Source organism: Eubalaena glacialis, chromosome 9 (assembly GCF_028564815.1).
Source record: "Eubalaena glacialis isolate mEubGla1 chromosome 9, mEubGla1.1.hap2.+ XY, whole genome shotgun sequence".
In the NCBI taxonomy this organism is placed as follows: Eukaryota; Metazoa; Chordata; class Mammalia; order Artiodactyla; family Balaenidae; genus Eubalaena; species Eubalaena glacialis.
Window position 1 is genome coordinate 9165114 of NC_083724.1, and position 25182 is coordinate 9190295.

At 49.4% G+C, this 25182-nt stretch overlaps 1 protein-coding gene across 1 annotated transcript in view; it reads right to left on the reverse strand.

Annotated features, from left to right (window-relative positions):
• Positions 1-3339: 3339 nt before the first annotated feature.
• Positions 3340-25182, reverse strand: part of GARNL3 (GTPase activating Rap/RanGAP domain like 3) — a 159920-nt gene continuing 138077 nt past the window's right edge. Inside the window, exons 23-30 of the mRNA XM_061200963.1 lie at positions 22639-22797; positions 16396-16462; positions 11483-11590; positions 9979-10097; positions 7554-7692; positions 6588-6803; positions 5205-5331; positions 3340-3517 (exon numbers count right to left, since the gene is read on the reverse strand). Coding sequence (XP_061056946.1) covers positions 3340-3517; positions 5205-5331; positions 6588-6803; positions 7554-7692; positions 9979-10097; positions 11483-11590; positions 16396-16462; positions 22639-22797 — 1113 coding nt within the window. The remainder of the gene's footprint in view (positions 3518-5204; positions 5332-6587; positions 6804-7553; positions 7693-9978; positions 10098-11482; positions 11591-16395; positions 16463-22638; positions 22798-25182) is intronic.

Here is a 25182-nt window from a genome sequence, read left to right on the forward strand (position 1 = left end):
CAATGGAAGCAAAGAGCCGGTAGGCGACGAGCACTGGAACCGCCCCTAGGACAGATCTATCCAGTGTATAGGTGGGGCGGAGTTTGTAGCTGGGCCGGAGCACACAGCCACCCAATAGGAGTGTGATGCGAGCTGGGAGGCGGGGTCATATAGACGCCTCACACCGAGCCGGCCAATGAGGGTGGAGGGCGGGGATTGCACTTGTGCCTGGATCCGCCTCTCAATCTAGCTTCAACCAGTGGGGCTAGGAGCTGGACGAAGGCGGAGCACGTGGGCCGCGCCCAGAACTTCCCGCCCCCACTCTGGGCAGCAGCAAGTCCCCGTCGTGGTCGGATCTGCGGTCCCTGTTTGGCGTTAACCGCTGCCCTGGGGCCTGGGCACTTCTGCCCACCTAGAGCCGCAGGGCGGAACGTCTCCAAACAACGGTTCTGGGCCACTCTCTCGGATGCTGAGCCTGGCGCTCCAGCTGGGTTGCCGGGGCAGAGGCGTGGCCCTTGGCGCCGCAGCCCACCTCCGTGCTCGTCACGACTCGGGGTGGGGGTGGGGCGGGGGGAGGCCCAGGTTGCCGACGACGACCAGGACCTTCGGGTGCTGTCCCGTGTTGGGCGGGGTCCCTCATGCCTCATAGCTGTGACTGATCTGGGCTTAAATCAGTGAGCTCTACGCTCCCTGTTAAATTACACTCACTTCATAGGTAACCCTGGCTTTGGAATCTTCATCTTAATATCTCCCAATTTTGAGTCCCCTGCGGATGTTAATAGCCAGCCTCTGTATGTGCGTGCAGCCAGGTCACTGCTGGAGGTGAGTACGATGAAGTCAGTGCGCTGTAGAATCTCGCCGTTTGTATGCCGCACTCTCTGGGTGCAGGCAACTGCGGTGGAGTGCTGTGTATTTCCGGCAAGAACCAGGGCTAAGAGAGTGACAGGCTTAGCTTCTAATCCCTCTCTGGGCCTCTGTTTCCTCATCTCTAAGTGGAGATGACAGTTAACTATCTTGCAGGAGGGTTTTGAGTAGGGGCAATATATAAAAAGACCAAGCACATGCCAGGTACTCAAATGCTAGCCGGTATGATTAGTGCAGTCACCTGATAGTACTGTCTTTCAAGACTTAGGCAAACCGCTCCTCTGTGCTTCCTCAGCATCTGTGCTCCGGTCATAAATTCTTAGCACTTATCATTGCTTGTGATCACCTGTTTACTTCTCTCCCTCCCCCAATGGACATGATCTCCTGCTCCAGACAGTGGGTACTTGGTGTTTGCAGAGAGGAGGGATGCCTCAGGCTTCAAGGGCAAACTGCTGCATTTAGGTTTACTTTGCAATTCAGCCTGAGGGATATGCAGAGAGGCTTCCGTAAACAGGGTGATCCAGCGAGCCCAGCTAAGGCCAGCCAGCCCTCTAAGCCATGGATCCCTGCAAACCTGCTCCTGCCCTCTGGCTGGTCATCTCCCTCCCCATGAGTGTGCAGTGTTCACTTCTTGGCCTTTGTAAGCAGACACTGCTGCCAGACCAGCCTCCTGCTCCCCTTTTATAAGCTAAGCACCATCAGTCTGTTTAGTAGGGCCCACCTCTTGCCCTTTCTACATCCACTCCTCAGATCTGTGACTCTTGTCAAATCATGGGGTGCCACTTGCTGCCAATCTCTTTGGAAGAATGGTCTAAATAGCCCTTGGTTTTTCTATTCCAGGCTGAGAAGTAAGAAACTTCAGAAAAAAAAAAAAATGACAGGAAAAACACACATACAAGCTCACGAAGCTTATAGAGTATTTTAACACGAAAAACACCAGCCAGATTCAACTGATACAAGGCACTCAGCCTGGCTCTGTATGGTGGACAGGGGAGAGAGCACAGCTCTGGGGTCAGAGAACTCACAGGTTCAAATCACTGCCCCTTTCTGGGCCTCAGTTTCCTTATTTGAAAAGCAAGAATAATAAAATCTAATTCACAAAACTTTAGGTGAGGTTGAGATACAGTAATGTAGTTGATCTTGTGTTTTCCCCCTTTAAACAAAAAGGGCATAACAAAACACAGAAGAAGAACGGGAATGCTGAATGCTACAAAGACTGAGGAGACTCCTGGGTACACCTAAAAAGCACTGTCTTTAATACTCTCACCTCTTGCCTTCTGCTGAAGGGGACCAGGCAGCCTTCAGCTTGGATGCTTCATGTTGGACTGTCTGTGCAACAGGCAGAGAGGGGAGCTCTCCCCACAGTGTGCAAGGCCCAGAAGGAGGTAGGGTCCAGAACTTCTGTGAATCTATCAGATCAAGGTCATGTCAAGCGCAGGCCTCTGCACTTAGTGAGAAGACCTGCAGAAGAACTCCTCAGAGCCACTTTAACAGGGGAAATGATCTCAAGTTTCTTTTGATGGGTAGTATAGGCAAGACGAGACAGAAGAAAATGGAATCCATCAGACTAAAGCCAAAAATAAATTATCTTCTTCACACCGCTTAAAATTGTTACAATATCAGCAAAACTAGGTTTCCCTCCTTTGATTTCCCCTGGCTAGAGGCTGACATCTCACTGTTTCATTCCCACCTGGCCAAACTCACATTTTCTTCTCACTTTAAGGAGGGAGCAACGGAAGGCAGATACATGATAAGAGGAAGGATAATCATTTGGTTCATGTGAGAGCAAAGCAGACTGGAACAAGAGGAGGGAATTTGAGAATGATAATTTTGATGATGGAGAGTAACTGTTTTTTGGTTATATGATTTCACAATAACAATAACCCCCCCCAAAAAATCTTAAGACTCTTAACAGGCTCCTATACCTTATTATTTTTTGTGAGACACAAAGAGAAAGAAGCAGGAGTTTCAAAGATCTAAAAATTCAGCTTTTCTCAAGTCTGTAGGCAGAAACGCAACTGGTTCCAATCACAGTGAACTGAAACAGCAACAGGGGCCAAAGGTGCAGAAAGAAAACTTATTTATAATAAATTTTCAAAGCAATGGCTTTTCTTTATAAAAGAAACACAGTATGTGACAAAACAAAACTGTAATGAAAAAATAACTTTTCCATCTAAGTATATAAAATATAAGAGAAGGTTGCAGTAAATAAGAATGAACATTTTTGATTTATTCAAAGTTTCAATCTAAAACCTCAATGAAATCTACCACCTTTAATTACAAGGGTACTGATGGTTCCTGAACAGAAAGAAACAAAGGTTAAGATGGCACCGGACATTGGAGAGTGACCCAAACTGGCCGAGGGTGCAGAAGGTTTGGTCCAATAGACCACGGACAGGCTAAAAGCCACATTTTGTTGAGAACTGATGTTGGAACTGGTTAAAGAGTGTAAACCTCCATAAGAAAATTAAAGATGGCAAACTCGACTGGGACTCTTTACTTCAAGTCAATAATGTCTTCGTCCGAGGAAGCTGTGAGCTGAAAGGGGCTGCTGCCCCAGACAGGGCTGCCTTCTCGCTCAGCCACAGGGTCCGGGTCGGAGCCTGTCGACTGATAATGCCCCTCGGGATTGGCTTCGGAAGTGGAAGGACTTTCCAAGGAGCTCAACGTGATCCTAGAGGAGAAAAGTCACTGTGAACGGATCCTGGGGCACCACTGAGCTGGCTGCTCTGTTTCCTGTTGCCCTAAACTCGGGAGCCCTTCTCCCCCTCCGCCTGCCATTATGGGGGAGAGGTGGGGAAGTGCAGGAGTGACCCCCTCCCCCCCGCCCCAGCGGAGCTGGTGTTCTGCAGGCAGACAGCCCGATCTCATGGGTGGTTATGGGTTTTAAAGGCCAGCGGTGACACACAGGTGTTTGTGAGGAAAATTGGGATAATGTCACTCTGCCTAAAACCCTCCCCTGGCTCCCCACGGCCTGAGGACAAGGCTGAAACGCCGGGCCACAGGCCCCGGCCCTGCTGACCCCTCTAGCCTCCTCCCAGCCCACCCCAGCCCTCTCTATTTTCTCCTGCATTCAGGACGCTCACTCTCTTGATACCTGCAAAACCAATTTGACCAAATTCAGGGAGTTCATTCATTCAACAAGTACTCATGGAGCCTGTAAAAGCCCCGGCCCAGCCTCTGGCTGCTCTTGACCTCGCATCCTTGTCTGTGCTCAAGCTGACCCACTCTCTTCCCTCTCTCTCTCTCTCTCTCTCTTTCTCTCTCTCTTTTCAGGGCCTTTACCCCTGCTATTCCTGCTGTCGGAGGGGCTGTTCCCCCAGCTCCTTCTCATTCAAAGCTCAGCTCAATGCCACTTCCTCCAAGAAGCCTTCCTTGACTCCCAGCCCCCACCTCAAGTAGACCTTCTATCTGCCCCACCCCATCACTACCTTCTTATAGATTTCCTTGCAGTGCTTGTCACTAATGGAAATGATAGCATTTGCTTATTTGTTCACAGGTTTATTATCTGTTTCTCCACACTAGAATGTAAAGTCCCTGAGGGCAGGGGCCTGGTCACACAGTAGGGGCTCAATGAAAGTGCATTGGATTAAAGCGTGAGTGAGTACCGCCCCTCTCTGGGCCAGGCTAATGCTTGCTTGATTTATGAGACTGGGCTCAGCCTTTCCTGATGTTTGGGACCCCCCCCTGCCCCAAGTGTGGTGTGATGGCACCCCTCATTCTTCTGCACCACCTGCCACCCTGGAATGCTGTAATTCCTAGAATGTCCTTGTTGGCCTTTCCCACCAGCCTGTGAACCGCTGAAGTTCAGCTCCATATCCCCAGCTCAGTGCCAGGTGCTCCAAGAATGTGTGTTGAATGACTTAATGGAGCCTGGACACGTGCCCCCTTGCCCTCCACACAGGAGCAGGCAAGATGTTATTGAGGGACACAGAGAACCTCAGGGGACAAATCAGTGGGATTCAACAAATATTCATGGACGTGTGATACTGAACGGCCATCCAGAAAGGCTGTACCTGTTTCTATGCCCACCACAAGTACTGGAGAGCGCCTGTCACTCTTACTGAGCATTCTTGTTTTTAAAAATCCCTGTCAATCTAGTGAGCAAAAAAAGTCTCAGTGTACTTTAATGTGCATTTGCTGGATTGCTAGTGAGGTCACCCATTTGTCTGGGCCCCTCCCTGGCAGACAGTGTTCTCTGGGGATCCTCAGGGAGGAGCTGGCTGCCAACCCTCTGCTGTGGCTGCCGAAGGGGCCGGCACATGGCATCATCGGTCAGCAGGAAGGGCCCTGTGGCTGTCCTGTGACTTCAGGGGCCGCCACCCTGAGAAGGGGCTGCTGGGGGCTGCGTCCCTCTTTACCTTTCGCTGCTAGTTGACCTCACTGTCCCTGGTTTAGGGCCTCCTTGGTTTTCTTCCAACCGCTTCCGGGCTTTTGACTTGGGCTTTGGTGCTCCTTCTGCCCTGGGCCCACCTTCATCGGAGAGGCCTGGATTGCAGGGGAGAATCGCAGGTCAGAGGGTCATTACCACAGGGCTGCCACAGAGACAGAAAATGCCCTTTTCCTCTTGGTTGGGTATTGGTGCATTATTGGGATCGAGGCAAGAAGAATGATGATAAAGTCTATATTTTTAAATAATTGGTTTTCTTGTTGTCTTGTTGGTAGAAGTTCTTTTTTCTTCTGATTAGAACGAATATATGTATTGGGAAAAAAAGAGTCAGAGGAGTTTAATGAAGGAGAGAAAATCTACAGCGCTACCACTGGAAACTGTAATTCTCCAACTCAGAGATTCAATTTCTGAAAAGCACAGTGGTTTATACAATAGTAGTTGGCAGATCAAGCTTTCTAAGGGTATAGTGGTTTAAAAATAGCAATGTATATGTTTTAAAAGTGCAGTGGAAGGCACCAACTTCTAAAACCAACCGACTTTGCCAATGTCAAGGCCTGCCCTGTCAGGTGGTCCGAATCCCCATCTCCAGTTGGTCGGGAAACATTACTGCAGGACAGGCATGTGCCAAGGCCAGCTGTCCTTGCAGTTTTATGCTGTGCAGATGCCAATTCAAGTTTTCAAACCAGTTCTTACTGGTTTGACATAACATTTCCATTTTTCCTCATTTTGTTTTCACAATTCTGAACAAAAATCTTTATAACAGTCTAGCGTTTTCACAATCATCATGGTGCTTTATGCTTCTCTGGTCTGGTCTCCCACCTGTAAATTGAGAGAGGAGGGCACAGCAAAGATCTTACATCTCTACCATCCCCATAGAACTGCCCCACGGTCCAGGGGCTTTGAGAAGGATAACTGAACTGTACCACAAACATGCAAGAAAACAAAACATGTGGGAAAAAAAAAAACCCTAAGTAAATTAAAATTTTGGATATACGAATGTAAAATGTTATCTGAGGACTGCAGGATATAAACCCTTCTGGACACTTTCCTAGGAAATTAGACATATATAGATACTTATGTTTAAAAATGTCATATCAGACTAGACCTACTGTTTTACAAACTGCCCTTTCTCCCCTGAACATGGTTTGGGCACTTTCCACATCAATAAATACAGATTGACACATCATTGTCGTTGGGTAAATGATGTATAGTATTCCTTGGGGTAGGTGCACTATAATTTCTTTATAAATCCCTTATGAAAGGGCTCATTGTTTTTGAGGACAGTTAATATCCACAGGTAAAACCAGTGGGTATCGTTACAAACAGTGCGAACACAAGAATCGAGAGCCATTACCCAGCAGCTCCCTGCGGGTCCTGCTCGCTATCTCTTTGATCTCCATGCGCGACAGGGACAAGGAGTGAGTGACAGGAATGGCCGCGATGCCGATGCCGATGGAGGTGGGCGGGGTGATGACCTTGGAGACTAAGGGCGATTTCAGAGGCCGCTCGATGCTTCTGCCCACCAGGTTTCTGAGTGGAATCTTGTACAGATTTTTGGACTGAATCTCACCTGAAATAAGAGTTCGAGAAGAACATCAGAACTTTAAGAAGAGTTCATGTTATTCACAAGAGGATAATTCCTGGTTCCTCAACATAGTTAGCATGAAGGAAGAGTTTATGTTGCAGGCTGACCTCCCAAGTCTCATTAGGGGCAATAAAGTGAGGGCGCCCGACGGCTCTGTTTTCTAAGGGCATCGTGTTCATGGGTAAATGGGGAAAAATGCACCCACTCCTGGTTACGTGTGCACAGGAGGAAGGAGTCGACAAGAAAAGCACAGCTGTCCTGCTCGGGAGCTCCAAGCTCTCGTGACAACGAGCCATAGAGACGACTTATGTGGTGAGAAGTTAGGAAAAGCACGAGGCAGTAACCACAACAAAGGCCTGCGGGCAGGGTTCAAGAGCGAAGCCAGACAGAGTGAAAGCTGGGTGCTGAGTAATGTGTGGGTTTTATGACTATGTCCTTTTAGCTATAAAAACCTATATTGTTAACATCCCTGAAGAAAAGATAACTTGCTGGGCAAGTTGGAATCTCTCTAGCCCTCAACTCCCTTCTCCCCATTGCAACAACTGTTTTCATAATGGGATTTTTTTGGGGGGGCATTATCACAAGATTTCTTAAGAATGCAACCACACTGCAAGTTTTTTTATGGCTTCAAATAGTTCCTTCGGCAGTAGTCACATGTCAGTATTTGACAATGAACTAGAGAAATCAGAACGGATCAAAACTATCTATCATAAGACACTAAAAATTGGACTTCACCTTCCCCCAGGGAAGAAGGAAACACTGGAGTATCTCTGCCCGGGGGTGTCTGAGGAGAATTGTGGGAACTGGCCCCCTTGGAGCTGCCTCCGGATGAGACCTCGTTCACAGATGCGGTTGCTGTGAAGTATATATCCGACTAGAGAGAAAGAGAAGGCGTTACTGAGCCACCTGCTGTTACAGGCCCTGCACCCACCGGCCCTTCTGTCATCACTGCAGGGCCGCCAACTGCCCCCACCCCGGGGGCCTGTGGTGCAGGAACGAGCCGGGGAGGCGGCTTCCAGCTCTGCGCTCAGACGTTTCCTGAGTGTTCACCTCACCCACTTATCTGTTTGTTGATACACAATAGAAAAGAGTCAATTTCCCACACACCAGCTGCAAACACAGACACAACACACTTCCGCGACACGGATCTCGGGCACCTGGAGGTTAGAACTGGAGAGGGTTTGGGATTCAGTCAGATCCATGTCACAGGTGGGGAAATGGGTTCTCATGATTCAGCAAATACTCAAGCACACCCTCAATGCGCTGGCTTTGGGGTAACGGTGGTGGTATGTGGACTCAGGGACGCTGAGTTTCAGGGATTTTGTAAGCTGGCTGCTAAACACAGCCATTATTAAACTTAAATTATATTAAAAAACAAAGGAACTAAATATCAAAATTCAACCATTCCTAATTATTTTACTACCTTGAGTATTCTCCAAGCTCTTGAGGTAATTTACATGAACACTGTCTTGGGCGGGTGGGGGGATACTGTGTAATAGCAGCTCCTAACGCTGTGTTCCATCGTGTCACACGGGAAGCTTGAGATCAGTCACAGTGGGACTGTTTACACCATGGAAATTGGCAAATGCTACAAATCAGAGCTTGATTTGTTGTTCTGTTGATTGTCTAGACTTACAGTGATGAAGAAAATGTTAATAATGAAGATTAAAATTAAAAGTGTGTTGAATCTAATGCTAAAATTGAGAGAAGTTTTGGTTTAATGATTTGTACGAGGGTGAAAAAGTTTAATAGATCACATATCAGATTTTTTTAAAAAAATAAATTTATTTATTTATTTTTGGCTGTGTTGGGTCTTCGTTGCTGTGCGTGGGCTTTTCTCTAGTTGCGGTGAGCGGGGGATACTCTTCGTTGCGGTGCGCAGGCTTCTCATTGCGGTGGCTTCTCTTGTTGCAGAGCACGGGCTCTAGGTGCACGGGCTTCAGTAGTTGTGGCACGTGGGCTCAGTAGTTGTGGCTTGCGGGCTCTAGAGCACAGGCTCAGTAGTTGTGGCGCACAGGCTTAGTTGCTCTGCGGCATGTGGGATCTTCCCGGGCCAGGGCTCGAACCCGTGTCCCCTGCACTGGTAGGCAGATTCTTAACCGCTGCGCCACCAGGGAAGCCCCACATATCAGATTTAATGACAACAAACTTGGAAAAAGAAGAACGGATGGAGATATAATTCCAACCATAAAATCGTGGTTGAACTGCAGCATTAGTTTGGCTATGGAGAAAGGAATTCAGCAAAAATTAACAAAAGCATTTTGTGAGAGCCAGTTGGCTAAATGGACTTTAAGATAAAAGCATTGTATATTTTATTATTTGTAAATTGTAAGCTATTTACATTTTATAATCAGTAAAATTTGTAATCAACTGATGTCCATATATGTGTGTGTATACGTACACACACCCATTTTCCAGAGGGCTGGTGGTGGTTACACACTTACCAGCACCCCACTGGCGCTACGTTAGTGAATAAGATGCTCAGTCTCTGCTCTCACAGAACTGTCAGTGCAGTGGGGAAAGTACGCAGTCACCCACCACCAAATGTGATGCAGGTCAGGATGGAAAAGTGCCCCAGGCGTGCAGCAGGGCACCAGCCTGGCCTGGCAGAACCAGGGAGACGGTGTGGGGCTGACTTGGGGGAGGGGACTAGAACGAGACCTGCTGGATTATGCGCCAGGAGTAGAAGACAGCTTGGAAGATCTTCGTTCCTGCATCCTTCGGTTTTGCTCACATTCTGTTACCAGACATGAATTAGTCTGTCAGCCATAGTTTGTGGGACACAAATTCAAAATGAGGACAGACAGCGGCAAAGGAAGAAAGGAACATTGCAAGCTCTTACTTTTCTAGACTTGGCCTCTTCTTCAAGGCAATAGTGACCCAGGCTCTGATGGGGGATTTCTCTTTTCAGCTGAGCGCTCCCCAACTGCCACCAGCACTGACGACTCTCTTAACACTAAGGAGGGGCGTTTTGAAGCCCAAGGGGACTCGCACAGGAAAACCCAACCCATGAGCCTGTTTTCAGCTTTCTCATCTCCACACTCACGAGGTGTTGGCATTGTCAGCCTCACCGTGAACATGTCTGCGCCCGCCTGAAACCTCATGGTACTGGGGGTGCCCAAAGCCCCTCAGACAGAAATAAAACCCCAGCTCTACTCACTCTGGAGGCCACGAGCTGCAGCTGAGGCACGACGGCCGTGTGGACCAGGTTCCCGTTCACCACCAGGCGGATCTCCATGGAGTCGGTGGTGAAGGCCAGCAGGTAGGGGAATGCGCAGACTGCAAGGCAACAGGGCGTCAGCTCCCAGCCTGTGCCTGAGGCTGTGGAGCTGCCAGGACCCTCTCACATCCCCCTCGCTTCTCTGGCAACTCCCATCTCTCCCCTTCCTCTGGCTGCTTCTCTTCTTCCTTCACGGGTGCATGTCCCCCAATTCTAGGAAAGCCTGCCTTAGCCGCCAAGCTTCTGCCCAGTGACGTGTGCACTGTCCCAGCTTCTCCCTGTGCCCTTCTCCCGCTGCAGTCCTGTACCCGATCTTCCGGGGGCGCACCGCCCACCCAGGTCCTGGAGACCTTCCCCCTACGGTCCAGACTGCAGCTTGACATGGCCTTCGCATGTGCCTTCCACCCGGGAACCTAGCCTTTACTCCTTCTTCATTCCCTGTCTCCGGGTCACCCTCCCCTATGCTCCTCCTGTCTGTGTGTCTGGGCAGGGACTACCCCTCACAGTGTCCCTCGGGTTCAGTGGGTTTGCTGAATTATTTGTTAAACGTTGGCCCCTCTTCTTGAGATCTTTTTGATGAATTCCAGGTGCCAGAGCTGCCCCAGTGGCCCTGTGAGCCCACCTTTGTCTTTTTTACTGGCCACTTCGCGCTCTCTCCTTCACGCTGGCCCACTCCCTCTGCCCTCTCTCCTTGGCGACTCATCCGTTCTCTTGGCTTCACCTTGACTCTTCCTACCACACCCATGCCTCTAGCCTTGATCTCTCAAGTGGGCCGTGGCTCAGACCTGAGAGCAGTTTCCAACCCTTCCCCCCCTTTTTTTACCATAACTAATCTGCATCAGAGCCGACCCCATCCTCCGAGTGTCTGGATCCATTCCTCTGCTCTCCTCTCAAAACTCTATCATGTTTACCTATCAACAAAGCCTTCTACTTTGAGGAAAACAGTGCTAAGATTCTTGGCTCTGATCTGACTCTCCCCAGGCAGATGCCCAGCTGTGGATCTTGAATCACAGAAACGAAGCACCACCACTCACGTCCTGAGTTTTGAGTGGCAGGCAAAGTACCTGAGTTTCTGTAACTCTAGACTTTCAAGCTTCAAAATGTATAAAAAGGACGCCAAATGCACTGTGCTCCTCCCCCGAGTCAGTCAGAGTTTCAAGGCTGGAGATCTTGTTCAAGATCTACTGAAACTGATATTTAATTGCTCTCAAATGCTCACATGCTCAGGCACTGAGAAGACCTGGGAGGAACAGTGGAAGACAAGAGTCCCCAAAGGGGAACAAAATGAAAAACAATTAAAGAAGAAGAAGGCTTTGAGTACTCATTTTACTCACATAATTCATAGCAATTTAGCGGTAAGCCAGTGAGTTTGCTTACATAGGATGGAACAGTTCAGATATGTCTATTGAGGGGGAAAGAACATGATAATATAGGGTTTCCTTACCAATCGCACAGGGAGCCTGGTTCCAACAGAACTGGAAATCTGATGCAGAGGGTTGAACCAAAAAAGAGCCACCATTAAATGGGCAAACCTTTTTATAGATGCAACTGTCTGCAACGAAACAACAGCGACGCATTTTTGTTAGAGACAACACTCAGGTAACCATAATTAGATAAATGAGAAACAAGAATAGCATCCTATCTGCTCGTTCTTTATGAAAGCCGGGACGAATATTGCCATGATGCCAGATCCTCAGGCGCAGGAGGCAGACTGAGCCAGAGTAATATTTCTGCTACAAGTCATCATAGCTGCCATTTTTGGAGAATTTACTATGAGCCAGGCACTGAGCTTTAAAACATTCTTCCGTTTAATCTGTACAAACTTATGAAGTAGATGCTATTATTACACTCATTTTACAGATGAGAAAATTGAGGCAAAGAGCAGTGAAGTAGCTTGTCCACAGCCTCACAAGTTCTACTTGGGAGAGAACCAGGTTGGCTTGATTGCAGAGAAGAAGGGGCACTTGAAGGCAGCCCCTGGATGGAGGAAGGCCTCCTACAAGGGGATTACGCGCTGAGCCTCACTCAGCAGGACATGTGTGATGGGAGCTGTACACCACTCCCCCAACATTTTATTAAGAACATTTGAAGCCATGTGCCTGTATCACCTTGGTGAATCTGAGCCAGCATTAGATTAAGGCCAGGTTAATTCAGTTACCTAGTTCCTGGCTTGCTCCGAGCTCTAAACACAAGTCCAGGTGGTTCAGACCCTCTTCGAGTAAGAAAGGTCACGTAGAAACAAAGGCCCCTTTTATTCCAGAAGCCCATCACGTTTTAGCCATACAATCTTATTTTTAAATTATTTTTTAAAACAGCCTTACTGAGATGTAATTTATATACCATAAAATTCATCCATTTTAAGCATTCAAGTCAATGAACTGTAGTATGTTTATAGAGTTGTACAACATCACAATCTGATTTTATAACATTTTCATCACCCTAATAAGAAACATCACGCCCATGAAGCAGTCTCTTGCCATTCCTAGTGTGAGAATCGACAGCTGTGGCCCCTCTGTGAGAGGGCAGAGGTCATGGAGCCAGAGCTGCTGCTGCCCCCTGTGATGTGGGGCTAGGCTGGGGATGACCACCGCCGGCCCACCTGAAGCTTAGGGTCTCCTTTGATGTGACCACTGTGCCTTGTCAAGCAGTTAACTTATACCGTCTCATCTTTGTTCTTCTAACAGAGTGAGTTATTGGGACAGAAAAACTCACCAGAGTCAGTTCTGTTTTTGCTACAGTGGACTCACTAGGGGAGAAAAAGCATCCTCATTCTCAGCTAAAGACCTCGCTCCCTGAGAAAATGAGCACTCAGGAAGGACACCCAGATCTCCCCGCAGCGGCTCCCCCAGCTGCTGTGTCCGCCCTCGGCCTCCTTCCCACGACACTGGATGCCGTGGGGTGCAGCTCCCCCCCTCTCCACTCTGGCCCATGGCTTTCGCCCCCTCAGGGACTTCTCCCCTCTGTCCTGCACCGCAGTTTCCCCTTCTCCATCGGATCTTTCCCGACAGCCTTACACATGCTCTTTATTCCACTTTTTAGAAAACAAAATCCTTGGCCTCTCTTCCTCCTCTAGCTGTTATACCCTTCCCTATTCTTTTTCCCTTAAAGCAAAATTCTTTGAAAGACTTGTCTGGACTCCCCGGCTCTACTTCCTCTTTCCCAATCTCTCCTGACCTGTGCAATCAGGCTTTTGTCCCCACTGCTTCCCCAGAGACACCTGCTCTTGTCAAGTTTCCTAGTGGCCTTGTAAACCCAAGCGCCATCTCAGACCCGATCTGTCAGAGGCAAACGGCACAGCGGGTCACTACTCCCTTCAACACTGCCTCTCAGGGCCTCACCCCACTTTCTCCTGTCTTTCCAGCCACTCCTCAGTCTACTTTGCTGGTTCCTCCTGTCTCTCCCCGCTTCCCGGTGGGTGATCTCTTTAGTCTCGGGACCCTAAAGGTCACTTGCCTGCTATGACCCCCAGGGAGCCCCCTCCAGAGCCCGCACTTGAACCAGGTGATCGCTCACTGTCTGCACTGGGATATCTCAGAGGTGCTGATGGGTCATAACTGAACTCTTGATCTTTCCCCCCAAACTTGCTCTTCTAAAAGCCTCCCTCATCTCAGTAAATGGCATTCTCTGTTCTCCCAGCTGCTCACGTCCCCAGACTGCAGTCCTCCTCTTCTCTTCCCCTCACAGCCACACTTTATTCACCGGCACGTTATCTTGGTTCTCACGTGTAAAGCACGTCTAGGACCTGACCACCGCTCAGCGCCTCCCCTGCGGCGGTCCTGGTCCAAGCCCCTGGCGTGCTCGTCAGATGAGCGCAGTCCCCGCCCTTCCCGCTTCCACACCATGGCGGGGGTGGGGGGGGGGTGGGATGGGTGGGTGGGGGGTGTAGGCGGTTTCCTCTTACAGACCCTGTCTCCCCTCTGCTCAAAAGCCTCCAGTTGCTGACCAGGGTGCAACGCAAAGACCTTTCACCTACCAGGCCCTGCTGGAGTCTGGTCCTCTTTGCCGATGTCATTTTTATCCACTCGCACCCTCGCTCACTCTGTTGTGATCACGGGTCATCTTGGGGTCACCTCAACCGTACTGGAATGTTCCTCCTCAAGGTCTTTACACCTGCCCTCGTCCCTGCCTGAAACACTCACCCTGATACCTTCATGTTCAACACTCAGTCCTGGACTCCCTTTGGGTCTTCGGTCCTCGCTCCTCTCCCAGCGAGGCCTGCCTTCCTCACCCCCTGTAACTGGTGACCGGTGACCCGCACACCCCACTCCTGCCCGGTCCGGCCCCTCTTCCGGCCCCTCTTCCCCCTTCATTTCCCCTCAGCACGCAGCACCATTTAACAAACTGCACGTGTTTCTTATTTATCTTGTTAATGGTCTGCCTGCTCTCTTTAAAATGTAAACTCCACCTGATCGCGGGATTTGTGCTTATATTCACTGCTGAGACCCCTAGATATCGGAAGTGCTGGGTAAAGATTTGCTGAATGAATGAACGACTCAGGAAGGACACAGCAGCCTTGTGTTTCTAAAGGCCCAGGTCCCTTACACACATGCCCTCTCCTCTCCCCTGTCCCGCCTCAACTCCCGCTAGGGGCGAGCAACCTGCTGGGGCGTTTGAGGGGCTGGGCTGGAGGAGACCCTGGCCCCTGAGCACAGAGCCTCCTGGACGGGTCAGGTGGCTGTGTTGTGCCTGGGAGGCCAGACCCAGCCCCCACCTGCCTCAGAGGGGGTCACGCGGGCCTGGAGGAGGCGACAGGACTGCAGTCCATAGGCGTCCCCTGCCGGCCCCCCGCGCTTTCCAATGGATAAGCCCCAGGGAAGCAGAGGGCGCTCCCTTCCAATAACCAGTGCTGGTGGTCTCTGCACCTGAGGTGAGGGGCCTCCAAATTAGACTGAACTGATTCAGAAAAGGAAGCGAAGCTGTTTCTCGAACCCCAGAGCCATGCAGCCTGTTCACACCCATGAACTGGCGCCCATGCCTGCTGTTCCCTGAAGCGTGAGCTCACTGTGTCCCTGGCAGGGCCTTTCACTGTTGTGTCTCCAGAGCCCGACACGGGCCTGGTGCAGAGAGGGCCGTCCCTTATGGTTAAAAAGAGCCGCCTGAACGGGGGCTGGTGCGGGGGCAGGATTCTAAGAAAGTCAGTGCCTGGGAAGCAGCTCAGAATCTATGACTTCCCTCCTTTGACTTTCCCCATCCAGCTGGTGGGGAACAGTGTAAAGGTTCTAATTTTAAAACAAATTTCTCTGAAGAAAAGTCCCTTTCTGCATGTAGAAAAGTTTTTCACTTATCTGAGACAAAAATTTCTCTATAGAAAACTCTGGGTTTCTGGAAGTTATATTTTAGAAAGGAGCAGACATATGATAAAAATCAGCTTCAAATTTGAGAAGGGTTTAGACAGATCTGTGGATAAAATATCCTAAAAGAGCGATTTATTGGTGAAGTTCTTTCCCTGTGACTACCTTCTCCTGATTCCCCATAAATCTCGAATTTCGAGAGGATGTTTATCAAACAAATTTCTCTACTGAAAATTACCATACTTACTAATCAAAGATTAATTAATCAAAATATCTGCCTCATGTGATATAACCAGCATCACCACTCTAAATCAATACAATTCTAGGCTGAAAAAAAAAATATTTTATTGTTTTAGTTAGACTGGGCAGGCTTATCCAGGAAAATATCTTACTACCTTTGCCTTAAAAAGATCCTTTTTATTGTAGTATCACATTAGCTTTTGAAACGCTGAAAATCCTTAGAGACCCTATTTGATATCTTTGGTCTGCCTGAAACCCACCTGCCACCTGACCCAAACTAACCCAGCTGAGGCCGGGTACGCCAGGTTGAGGCTGATTTCATTAACACCCGAGAAATAACAAAAAGGGGAAGAGTAACTGTGGTTAAAATTTGGGGCACTGGAGTCAAGAGGCCCCATATGTGAACCTGGGCTCTGCCATTTGTAGCTGCACAATCTTGAGAAAGTCCGTTAACCGCTCCAGGCCTCAGGAGCCTTATCTCCCTCCAGATGACAGATAGTAACAGAAAAAGTCAGTGGAACGGTGACTGAGGTGGGTGAAGCACAGCGCGTGGCACACAGTAAGGGCTCCCTAGATGGAAGCCACTGCTATCACTCCCACGTCCTGGAGACACCCCCAGGCGGCCCCTGCACCGTCTTACCAGGAGGTCTGGCGTATTGGGAGATCCAGGCAGGAAGGCAATTTTTAGATGTGCCCTGGAGTGGAATTAAGGACCCAGGAACGATACATCAGGTAAATCTAAAGCTAAGTCCCTTTAAATTGTCCAGAAAAAAAAAATAACCAGTTGATTTTAGCAAATAGAGATCAAAACACATCCTTTACTTACAGTTGTAACACAGGAGCAGACCGGCTTCCCCGTCTTCGTACACATCAATAGCTGCAACGAAATTAACCTGCAATGAGAATGGGCAATGGTAGTGGGCAGGCTGGACACTGACACTATGAAAAGACTTTCTCAAGTTACGGCTTTCTGTAAACTCAGGCACTGGAGGGCATTCCCACCTCACCAGCACCCACAATGCCACACGGGTGGCCACGACTGCAGTCCATGGGGACTTTCTCAGCCTCTTTTCCCACGCTTTGAGAAGCTCTGTAGGCAGACATCTCCACTATCTATTGACAGGCCTCTTATTTACACAGTGGGCTCAGTCCACAAAGCTTTTCACATGGGTTATTTGTTTCACTCTCACATCAACCCCTAAAGTACGTGGCATTGCTCCCATTTTACAGATGAGTAAAGTGAGGCTCAGAGAGGTACAGTCGCTCTGGTGCCTCAGGTAGAAGGTGCTCCAGCCAAGATCTGAACCGGGTCCCTGGTTCTTTTCCAAGCTTAACACCCCTGCACTTCAGCCACACTTCCTCCTGCTTCAAACACAGTCTCTGAATCTCAGTATCACCGTGTCTGCACTTCTCTTCTCTCTCTTTCACTTCCAGGGAGGAGGCATGACACGATGCAGAGAGTGTCGGAAGCCCTAGCTCTGTGGCCTGGGCGAGCTCTTCTTCTCCGGCCTCCGTTTCTGCTTTTGAGAAGACGGTTCTCAACCTGGTAGTGTCCTTGGTCCCTCTCTCTTGAGCTTCAAAACTCTGACCCTGTAAAAATCTCCTGCTTCTTTCATTGCCTCACTTGTCTTCTCAGCCCTTGTAGTCTGTCCTCCTGTACCACCAGGGACACTGCCCTCTCTGAGCACCAGGAAGATTTCCTTCTCCCCAGCCTGGAGGCCTTTGGCCACGGCTCATCTCTCCATCCAGAGCTCCGCAGCCTCTGACATGGGACGTCTCCTCCCTCCCACCCTCTCTCCCACTTCAGATTATTCTTCCATTTCTTGGCTCTTCTCTCATTTAGAAAAATCCCCACCTTTATAGCTTCAGATTTTACTCTGCTCAAAATCTCTAGATCTACAACCTCAGGCACACATTCTCCTCAGAGCTCCAGCCCATATTCCTAAGTCTTTTCTCTCAAACACAACAGGTTCCATACCCAGGAACGCAGGAGGCAGCGTAGGGGAACAGATGGGAGCACGACGCTGGTCAGACAGCCCCGAGCTGCAATCCTGCCTGTACCACTCGCTGCCTCTGTGGCTTGTCGCAAATGGCTTAACTTCTGGCCCCAGGTCTTCACCTGTGAACCGGTATAACGGTAATCCTGACTCTGCTGGATTGTCATGAGAATTCCATGAAACAAGGCACACGTTTTTGCACAGGGCCTGACACATAATCAGCACTCCATGGAGGCTACTATCTTTATGTCGCACATGACTAGTTGCCTTCTAAGCCTCCTCCTTGCTGTTAGCAGAGCTATCCCCAAAGTCTTGGGGGCTCCCCTTCTCACCCAAGTCCAGCAGCATCCTCTTCTGTGTCTCACCCCCTGCTGCGCCCCAGGCTAGGCCTGACCTCTCCAGCAGGGGCACGTGTCCTTGTCTCCCTCTGGCCCAGCTCTCTCCAGCCCCTTCCAGTCTCTGAGCTGCCCAGCACTGCACTGGGGCCCCTCCGCACCCCAGGCCCTCCTCCTCACTGCTCTCTCCCAAATGCAGCCTTCTCCCCTAAACGGTCTCATGACTGTGCTGAAGCCCCGTTGGCCACCCTCAGCCAGGGCCTCTGCCTTGTGTCTGGCAAGTCCCTGCAATGGAACCCCGGCCCATCTCCCACCCACTATTACCTGGCATTGTATTAGGTGCCATCAAGCACGCAGAAATGAAAGGGCAGGGTCTCACCCCTTAAGAAAAAGTCAGAAAAGCATACAGGCACGTAAAGCATGGTATAATGGGGCCAATGCCAGAACCAAGAGTTGTGGGGCTTTGTGGGGGTGGGAGACAACGAGGCTCAGAGGTCAAGGGTGCTGATTCTGGGATCAGAGAGACCTGGGGGTCAAATCCCAAATACTTCCTCTGCTGCTGTAGGTCACAGCCCTCTTTTTTAATTATCTGCATGATGTGCACTGCTGCCCGATGTTCGCCTGCTTGTTTGTTTGTTTGCTGGCACTCTCCTGCCCACTGGATCTCAGCTCCATGAAGCAGAGGCCTTGCCGACCCGCTCACGTGACATCCTCAGCACCTGGATCAGGGCCTGTCGAGTGGCAGGAGCAGAGTACGTACTTCCCGAACGCATGACTGGGTCAATGAAATCCCAACTCTGCCACTTCAGAGGAGTGGGTACCTAGGTCAGTGGTTTAACCTCTCGGAACCTCAGTGTCTTCAACTGTAAAATGGGAGATACTAGAACATCTACTCCTGTAGGGGCTGAGGATTCCGTGAGGTCATGCAGGGCCTGGTACTTGGTAAATGCTCTATAATGTCAGCTAGTGGCATTATTTAGCTATGGAACCAGCACCAGTGGGGTATATCACGGGAGGGAACAGCCCTTGAGCCCCCTCGGCCCTGGAGGGAACCCTCCCAGCCCCAGCACTTTGACTTAAGAGTCACTTCCTCCTCAGGTGTCCCCGTACTTGTCAGTTAGATGACACTTATCTCAGCTAGAGGCTTCGAGCCCTAGAGGGTGTGGCTGTCTGCTCTGCCAGGCTGTGCACTTCCTGAGGGGAGTGGCCAAGTGCTGCCAGCTTTGTAGCCTGGAGCTGCTCTCCCCATCACACTCTGTGATGAGGCTGTGGATGCCACAGGCTGGGTTTAAGGGCATGGCCTTGGGAGCAGGCAGCCTGGGTTCAAGTCCTGCCCCTGCTACTTACTAGCTGTGTGGTTTGGGGTTAATGTGGCTCCTCCTTTCTGAGCCTCAGTTTCCTTTTCTGCAGAAACGGGGAAGTGAACAGCACATTCCTGTCAAGGCTACAGGGCTGAAATTCAGGGACGGAGACCACAGCATGGCCTCAACCACTCCTTCCTCAGGTCCCCCATTGCATTTCGTCACACTTTATTAACACTTAGCACGGTGAGGCCGGGTTCATGTGTGCATGTTCCATATACATACAGATGTTGATACAGATGTCGACTCCCAGGACAGGGGGGCAGGGGGTGGGCGCTGGCAGGAGTCGTTCCTGCAGCAGTTTCTTGACCAGGCGAGGACCTGAGAATTAACTAGGGAGGCTTTAACAGATACGTATTCTGGGTTCTCGCTCCTAGACATCTGGATATAGTAGGTCTAGTGTAGGACATAGGCACTGGCTTTTTATTTTTTCCTTGATTAAAAATAGTTCATTTTATTGGCATTTAAAAATAATAAAAGTCATATGTGGTGGTTGTGAAACTTCAGAACACAGACTTGTAACAGGTGAAAGAGGTCACCACTGTGAGGTCAGTGTCCAGCCTTCCCACGTGATTCCGGGGTGAGCTCTCAATGGAGCCCGGCTGGGGTCTGGGCAGACAGTCAGGTTGGGCCCAGCAAATAAGCCAGAGACCCAGATCCTGTTACCAGGTCTGCAGTTCCCTCCAGAGGAGTCCTCTGTTTTGGGAAGGAGGCCAGTGCTGGCTGTTGGAGCTGGGGCAGTAGGTCACAGTCGGCCTGTTGGTAAAACCAACTTGACATTGACTTTCAGAAGGCTGCTCTGGTGCTTCTTAAACAGCTCCTCTCTCAAACTAGGATTGTCTTAGACCCTAAGGTGGGTTTGAAGCCTACAATGGGAATCAAGGGGTCTTGGATGAGAAGAGAGGAGGAACGGGGGCAGGAAACCAGGCCGGCCCGGATGGCCGCACACGGAGCAGGCAGGCAGTGAGGGCAACTTGAGGCACTAAATCTCCAGGACTCAAGGAGGGTCAGCCTCTCTCTCCTGCCCCACTGCACTCGGGGCTTGTCCTGCAGGAGCATCTTGGTGGGAAGTAACCCTGTTCCCGCAGGCCGCTTCTGACCAGCTATTAGAAAGCATGCTCATTTCTCTCCTCATTTCTCTAGGGCTTTTCTTCCCAACTGGACAGTAAATTCCTCACAAAGACAAGCCACTGTCTCAGTACCTCTGCCTGCTCAGCAAACACAGCAGCTGCTGATTTCCTAGGACAGAGGTCCCCAACCCCCTGTCCGAGGCCTGTTAGGAACCGGGCCGCACAGCAGGAGGTGAGCAGAGGGTGAGCATGAGAAGCTTCATCTGCCGCTGCCCATCGCTCGCATTACCGCCTGAACCATCCCTCCCCCCCGCCCCCGTCCGTGGAAAAATTGTCTTCCAGGAAACTGGTCCCTGGTGCCAAAAAGGTTGGGACCACTGTACTAGGAGGGACTATGCACACTGACCCACTCAGATCCAGGGGACACGCTTAACAACAAAAATATGTTTTTAAACATTTTCTCTTAGAGAAAAGTTTTGTATCTTTGCTTTAAAAAGCATATCAAAGAAAGGACAGAAAAATTTAGGACTGTTTCTCACAGCTTTCAGAAAAACAAACACAGAAGTCATCAAAGAAAACTTTAACTCATTTTTTCCTGGGCCTTCATGAATCTTAAGAGACTAGTTGCCAGGGAAGGATTGATTCAACAAAGACCTGCTAGGCCAGCCTTTTTCTGTCTCTTTTGGCTGGTTGTACAGAGTTTTGAAAAGCAAGAAGGGGCAAGAACTTTCAAAGGCCAGATTGGACCCTTCCTCCTCAGAAGTCAGCGGCTGGAAGAGATTATAGGTTCCCGGCTGCTGGGATGGACGGGAGTCCTGGCTTTAAGTTAGGGAGAGTTTCAGGATAGATTCCTTCTCCTAGGTCTATATTAGCATCACCTGGGGGAGACTCAAGACCAATTGATTCCCATAGCATACACCCGGGAATTCTCGTTTAACTGATCTGGGTGTATCAGAGCACTGATCTGTTTAAAGCTTTCTAGGCAATTATAGCCAGAGTTGAGCAGCAGTGTGTACCAGTGGTTCCCAAACTTTCCCACATCACCTGGGGATCATCTGAAATTTCTAAAGCCCACGCCACACCCAAGGCTGATGAAATCTCTGTGGGTGGGACACGGGCATCGGTAGCATTTGAAGCTCCTTGATGACTCCAATTGCAGACGAGTTTGGGTGCCACCAGTATATATACGTGAAAGGACAGACTGAGCTGTGATTGACAACGGCTGAAGATAAGGAGACCTATTTATATCTAGATGCTTCTTTTTCTGACTTTTCTATTTTTTAAAATCTTGCTTTCATTAGGTGTTAAGTCTTCTTCATACAGTAATTAGCAATTTTAGTGCATATTTATGTAGGGCTTGTCCAAATATAAATTGCATTTTTAAATTTCTTATAAAGCATAATTAAATTCCTCAGTCTCTTTGACACATCTGAACAGGACTGGGGGAAGCCTGTGGGTTTGGAAACTCTCATCAGGAACAACATTCTCCCTGAAGACAACGTCCTTGTTCTGCCGTGTCCTCGAACCTAAGCCGGAGTGCTGGCCCTGCACCATGCAGACCTCAAGTGGCTCAAGTGTTATCAGGCCTTGACCTGCTTCACGGCGATAAGTGGGCTGAAGAGCTCTGTGACCTGCTTGTCTGTGTGGAGCAGCTCAGTGACAGGCACTCCGGGGTGCTGATGCTCGGAACCCACGAGGTCCTCTTTCGTGCTTCGGTGGAGTTTCGGGTGGGCCCTAGATTTTGTCCAAATCCAGGACATGGTTGTTCTCTGTGCAGCTCAGGCCAGGAGGTATAGACCCCCAGTGCTGATCTGCTTTTTCTCTCTCTCCTAATGGTGTTTCATCCCTTCTTCTTTTCCTAACGGCCTCTAAGGGGATGGAGACGTGGGCTGTACCCTCCCCTGCCACCCAGGCCCCACGCTGTGGGTCTGCACGGCCTCTGAGAGCAACCTTACTCTCCAAAGGCCCTTCCAGTATGAATTACCAAACAAATGTTCTCATTTACTCAGCTATTTACATTTAGCTTTTTGACTCTTCATTCCTCTTTTATTGGGAAGGGTGGAAGGGCAGGGGGAGGCCTGGAAAAGCTGAACAGGGCAATGGGCAGTTATATTATATTATATTGAACCATTTGGACCTACAAAGATGGCAGCTTCAGGTGGTGCAGCCTAAATAGTACATCGCATGATACTGATACGATAAATAATACACAACTTTAAAGAAATCCTCATCACGGCATGACAAAGTTAGAAGACACAACTCCTAGCCTTCTAGGTTCCCACTTGCCCCAATATCTGTCAACTGACCCTGTTGGCCTCCACATGGTGCAGCCTGAAGGCCTCCCCCGTGCTCTCGTTCACCACGTCGAATTGGTGCCGGTAAGCCACGCAGATGAGGTTGTCACTCTCTTCCGATGGCCCATCTACCAAGGTCATCACCGAGGGAGAGTCGGACAGACAGATCTCCTGTGTGGTGGACAATGATGGAGGAGAAAGGGGTGAGGACAGAGCAGCCACCTTCATATCAACCCCCCACTGCCCGACCCCGTGCAGAAGAGTCCCCCTGCCAGGCCCCTGCAGAGCCCTGTGCTTGCAGGGGAGGCAGGGGTGGGAAAGGATGGGAGGGATGGCACCAGATTTCTTCTCCTACAGCCTGTCCTCGAGGCTCAGCCCTATGTCCACTGCAGAGGGGAGAGGCCAGGAAACAATTTTACAAAAGCAATTCAACAGTGTGGCCTGTGTCAGCCCTCAGACTGTCTGGTCCCGTCCTGTCATTTAATAATAATAATAACAGCTAATGTTAACAGCTCCAGGCACTGTTCTCACTGAATCCTCATAACAACCTAATGAAGTAGGTAAGGCTGTTATTCTGTTTTACAGGTGAGGAAACTGAGGCTCAAAGGTCACATGACTTGCCTACGGTCACATAGTTTATATGTGGCAGAGCCAAGATTTGAACTCACGAAACCTGACTTCAGAGCTTATACTCCATATAAATGCACATGCTCTGCATAAATACTCATTAAGATGGCTAAGTACTGTATGAGAAGACTAACACCTATTTAAAGCAAGATTGTAACTTGCTTTAACTGTTTTGCTGTTCTGTCCCCTGGAATTGCGTATTAGCAGAAACTGAAATGCATAATTCAGGCAGCTTTAACTCTAGGCAAAAATAACTTCTCAGCTCACTTATGGGCCTACTCTGCCTTAGTGGCCAATGGTTGACATATTTGACACCTTAATGTACCATAGTTTTTATTATTATTTTTTAATATGTTTTACTTATTTGTCTGCTCCGGGTCTTAGTTGTGGCACGCGGGATCTTCGTTGCGGCATGCGGGATCTTTAGTTGTGGCATGCGGGATCTAGTTCCCTGACTGGGAATCGAACCTGGGCCCCCTCCATTGGGAGCACGGAGTCTTAACCACTGGACCACCAGGGAAGTCCCTGTACCATAGCTTTTAAAAAAGCTAGAATGGTAAGATCGGGAAGGGCCTTGATGCTCCAGGAGGCTTCTCTCACAGGCTCCACGCTCAGCCCAGCAGCAAATCCTACTGACTCAGGCAAAGGGGCAGCTTTGTCCACCACACCTTTCCACCTGCCCAGGACCAAAGCTGACCTTGTCTCCTGCCAGGGCCCTGCATCAGCCTCTTAGCTGGACTCCTTATTCCACTCTTGGCCCCCTACTCTCTCCTCTGTCCAGTAGCCAGCATGGCCTTTTTAAAACCTGCCACTTCTCTGCTTCAGACCTTCCCGTGGCTCCCCCTTTTGCTCGGTGTCAAAGCCAACGTCCTTGCAATGGCCTTCAGGGCCCAAGAGAACCTGGTCCCCATACACTGACACCTGTCTGTCTCCTTGGCTGTAGCCGCCCAGCCTCTTGGCTGTGCCTTGAGCTGGGCCATGGGCCCTCGCTGGCCGCTCCTTCTGCCTGGAGACCCTTTCCCCAGAGACCCTCATCACTCGGTCCCCTCTTTCATCTGGATCTCCCCTCAAAGGTAATCTTTTCTGAGAGGGCTTCTGAGACACCCTTTCTAAAAGAGATCCCCTACCTCCCCGATCCATGATCCTCTGTTTCCTTACTCTACTTTACTGTTATCCTCAGGACTCATAGACTTATTGGCCTATTTCTGTTGTCCTGCAACTAGAAAGCAATCTCCACAAGAAAAGACACTTTTTTCTTGTTGTTCATTGCTGTATCCCCAGTACCTAGAACAGCATCTTTTTTTCCCTCCTTCCAGTTTTATTGAGATATAATTGATATACAGCATTGTATAAATTTAAGGTGTTCAATAATGATTTGACTTTACATACATCATAAAATGATCACCACAGTAGTTTAGTGAATATTCATCACCTCATATAAATACAAAATAAAAGAAAAAGAAAACAGAATTTTTTGCTTGTGATGAGAACTCTTAACTTCCATATATAACATACAGCAGTGTTATTATATTTCTCGTGTTGTACATTACACCCCTTGTACTTACTTGTCTTACAATGGGAAGTTTTTACCTTCTGACCACCTTCCTCCATTTCCCCCTTCCCCCACCCCCTGCCTCTGGTAACCATGAATCTGGTCTCTTTTTCCATGAGTTTGTTTTTGAAGTATAATTGACTTTAAAACTGTTAGTTTATGGTGCCCAAAATAATGATTCTAAATTTCTATACATTTCAAAGTGATCTCCACTAGGGCAGCATCTTTGGGTGCTCACTGGTATGAATAAGCTGGATGGAGTCGGAAAAGCCCTGTTCACCTTAGTCTTCTGGGGAAACCAGGGCAACAGGCGAGGCCTTCCCCAGTCGGTTCCTGAACGCCAATGGATGACAGACTCTGGGTGGAAGGAGGAAGTC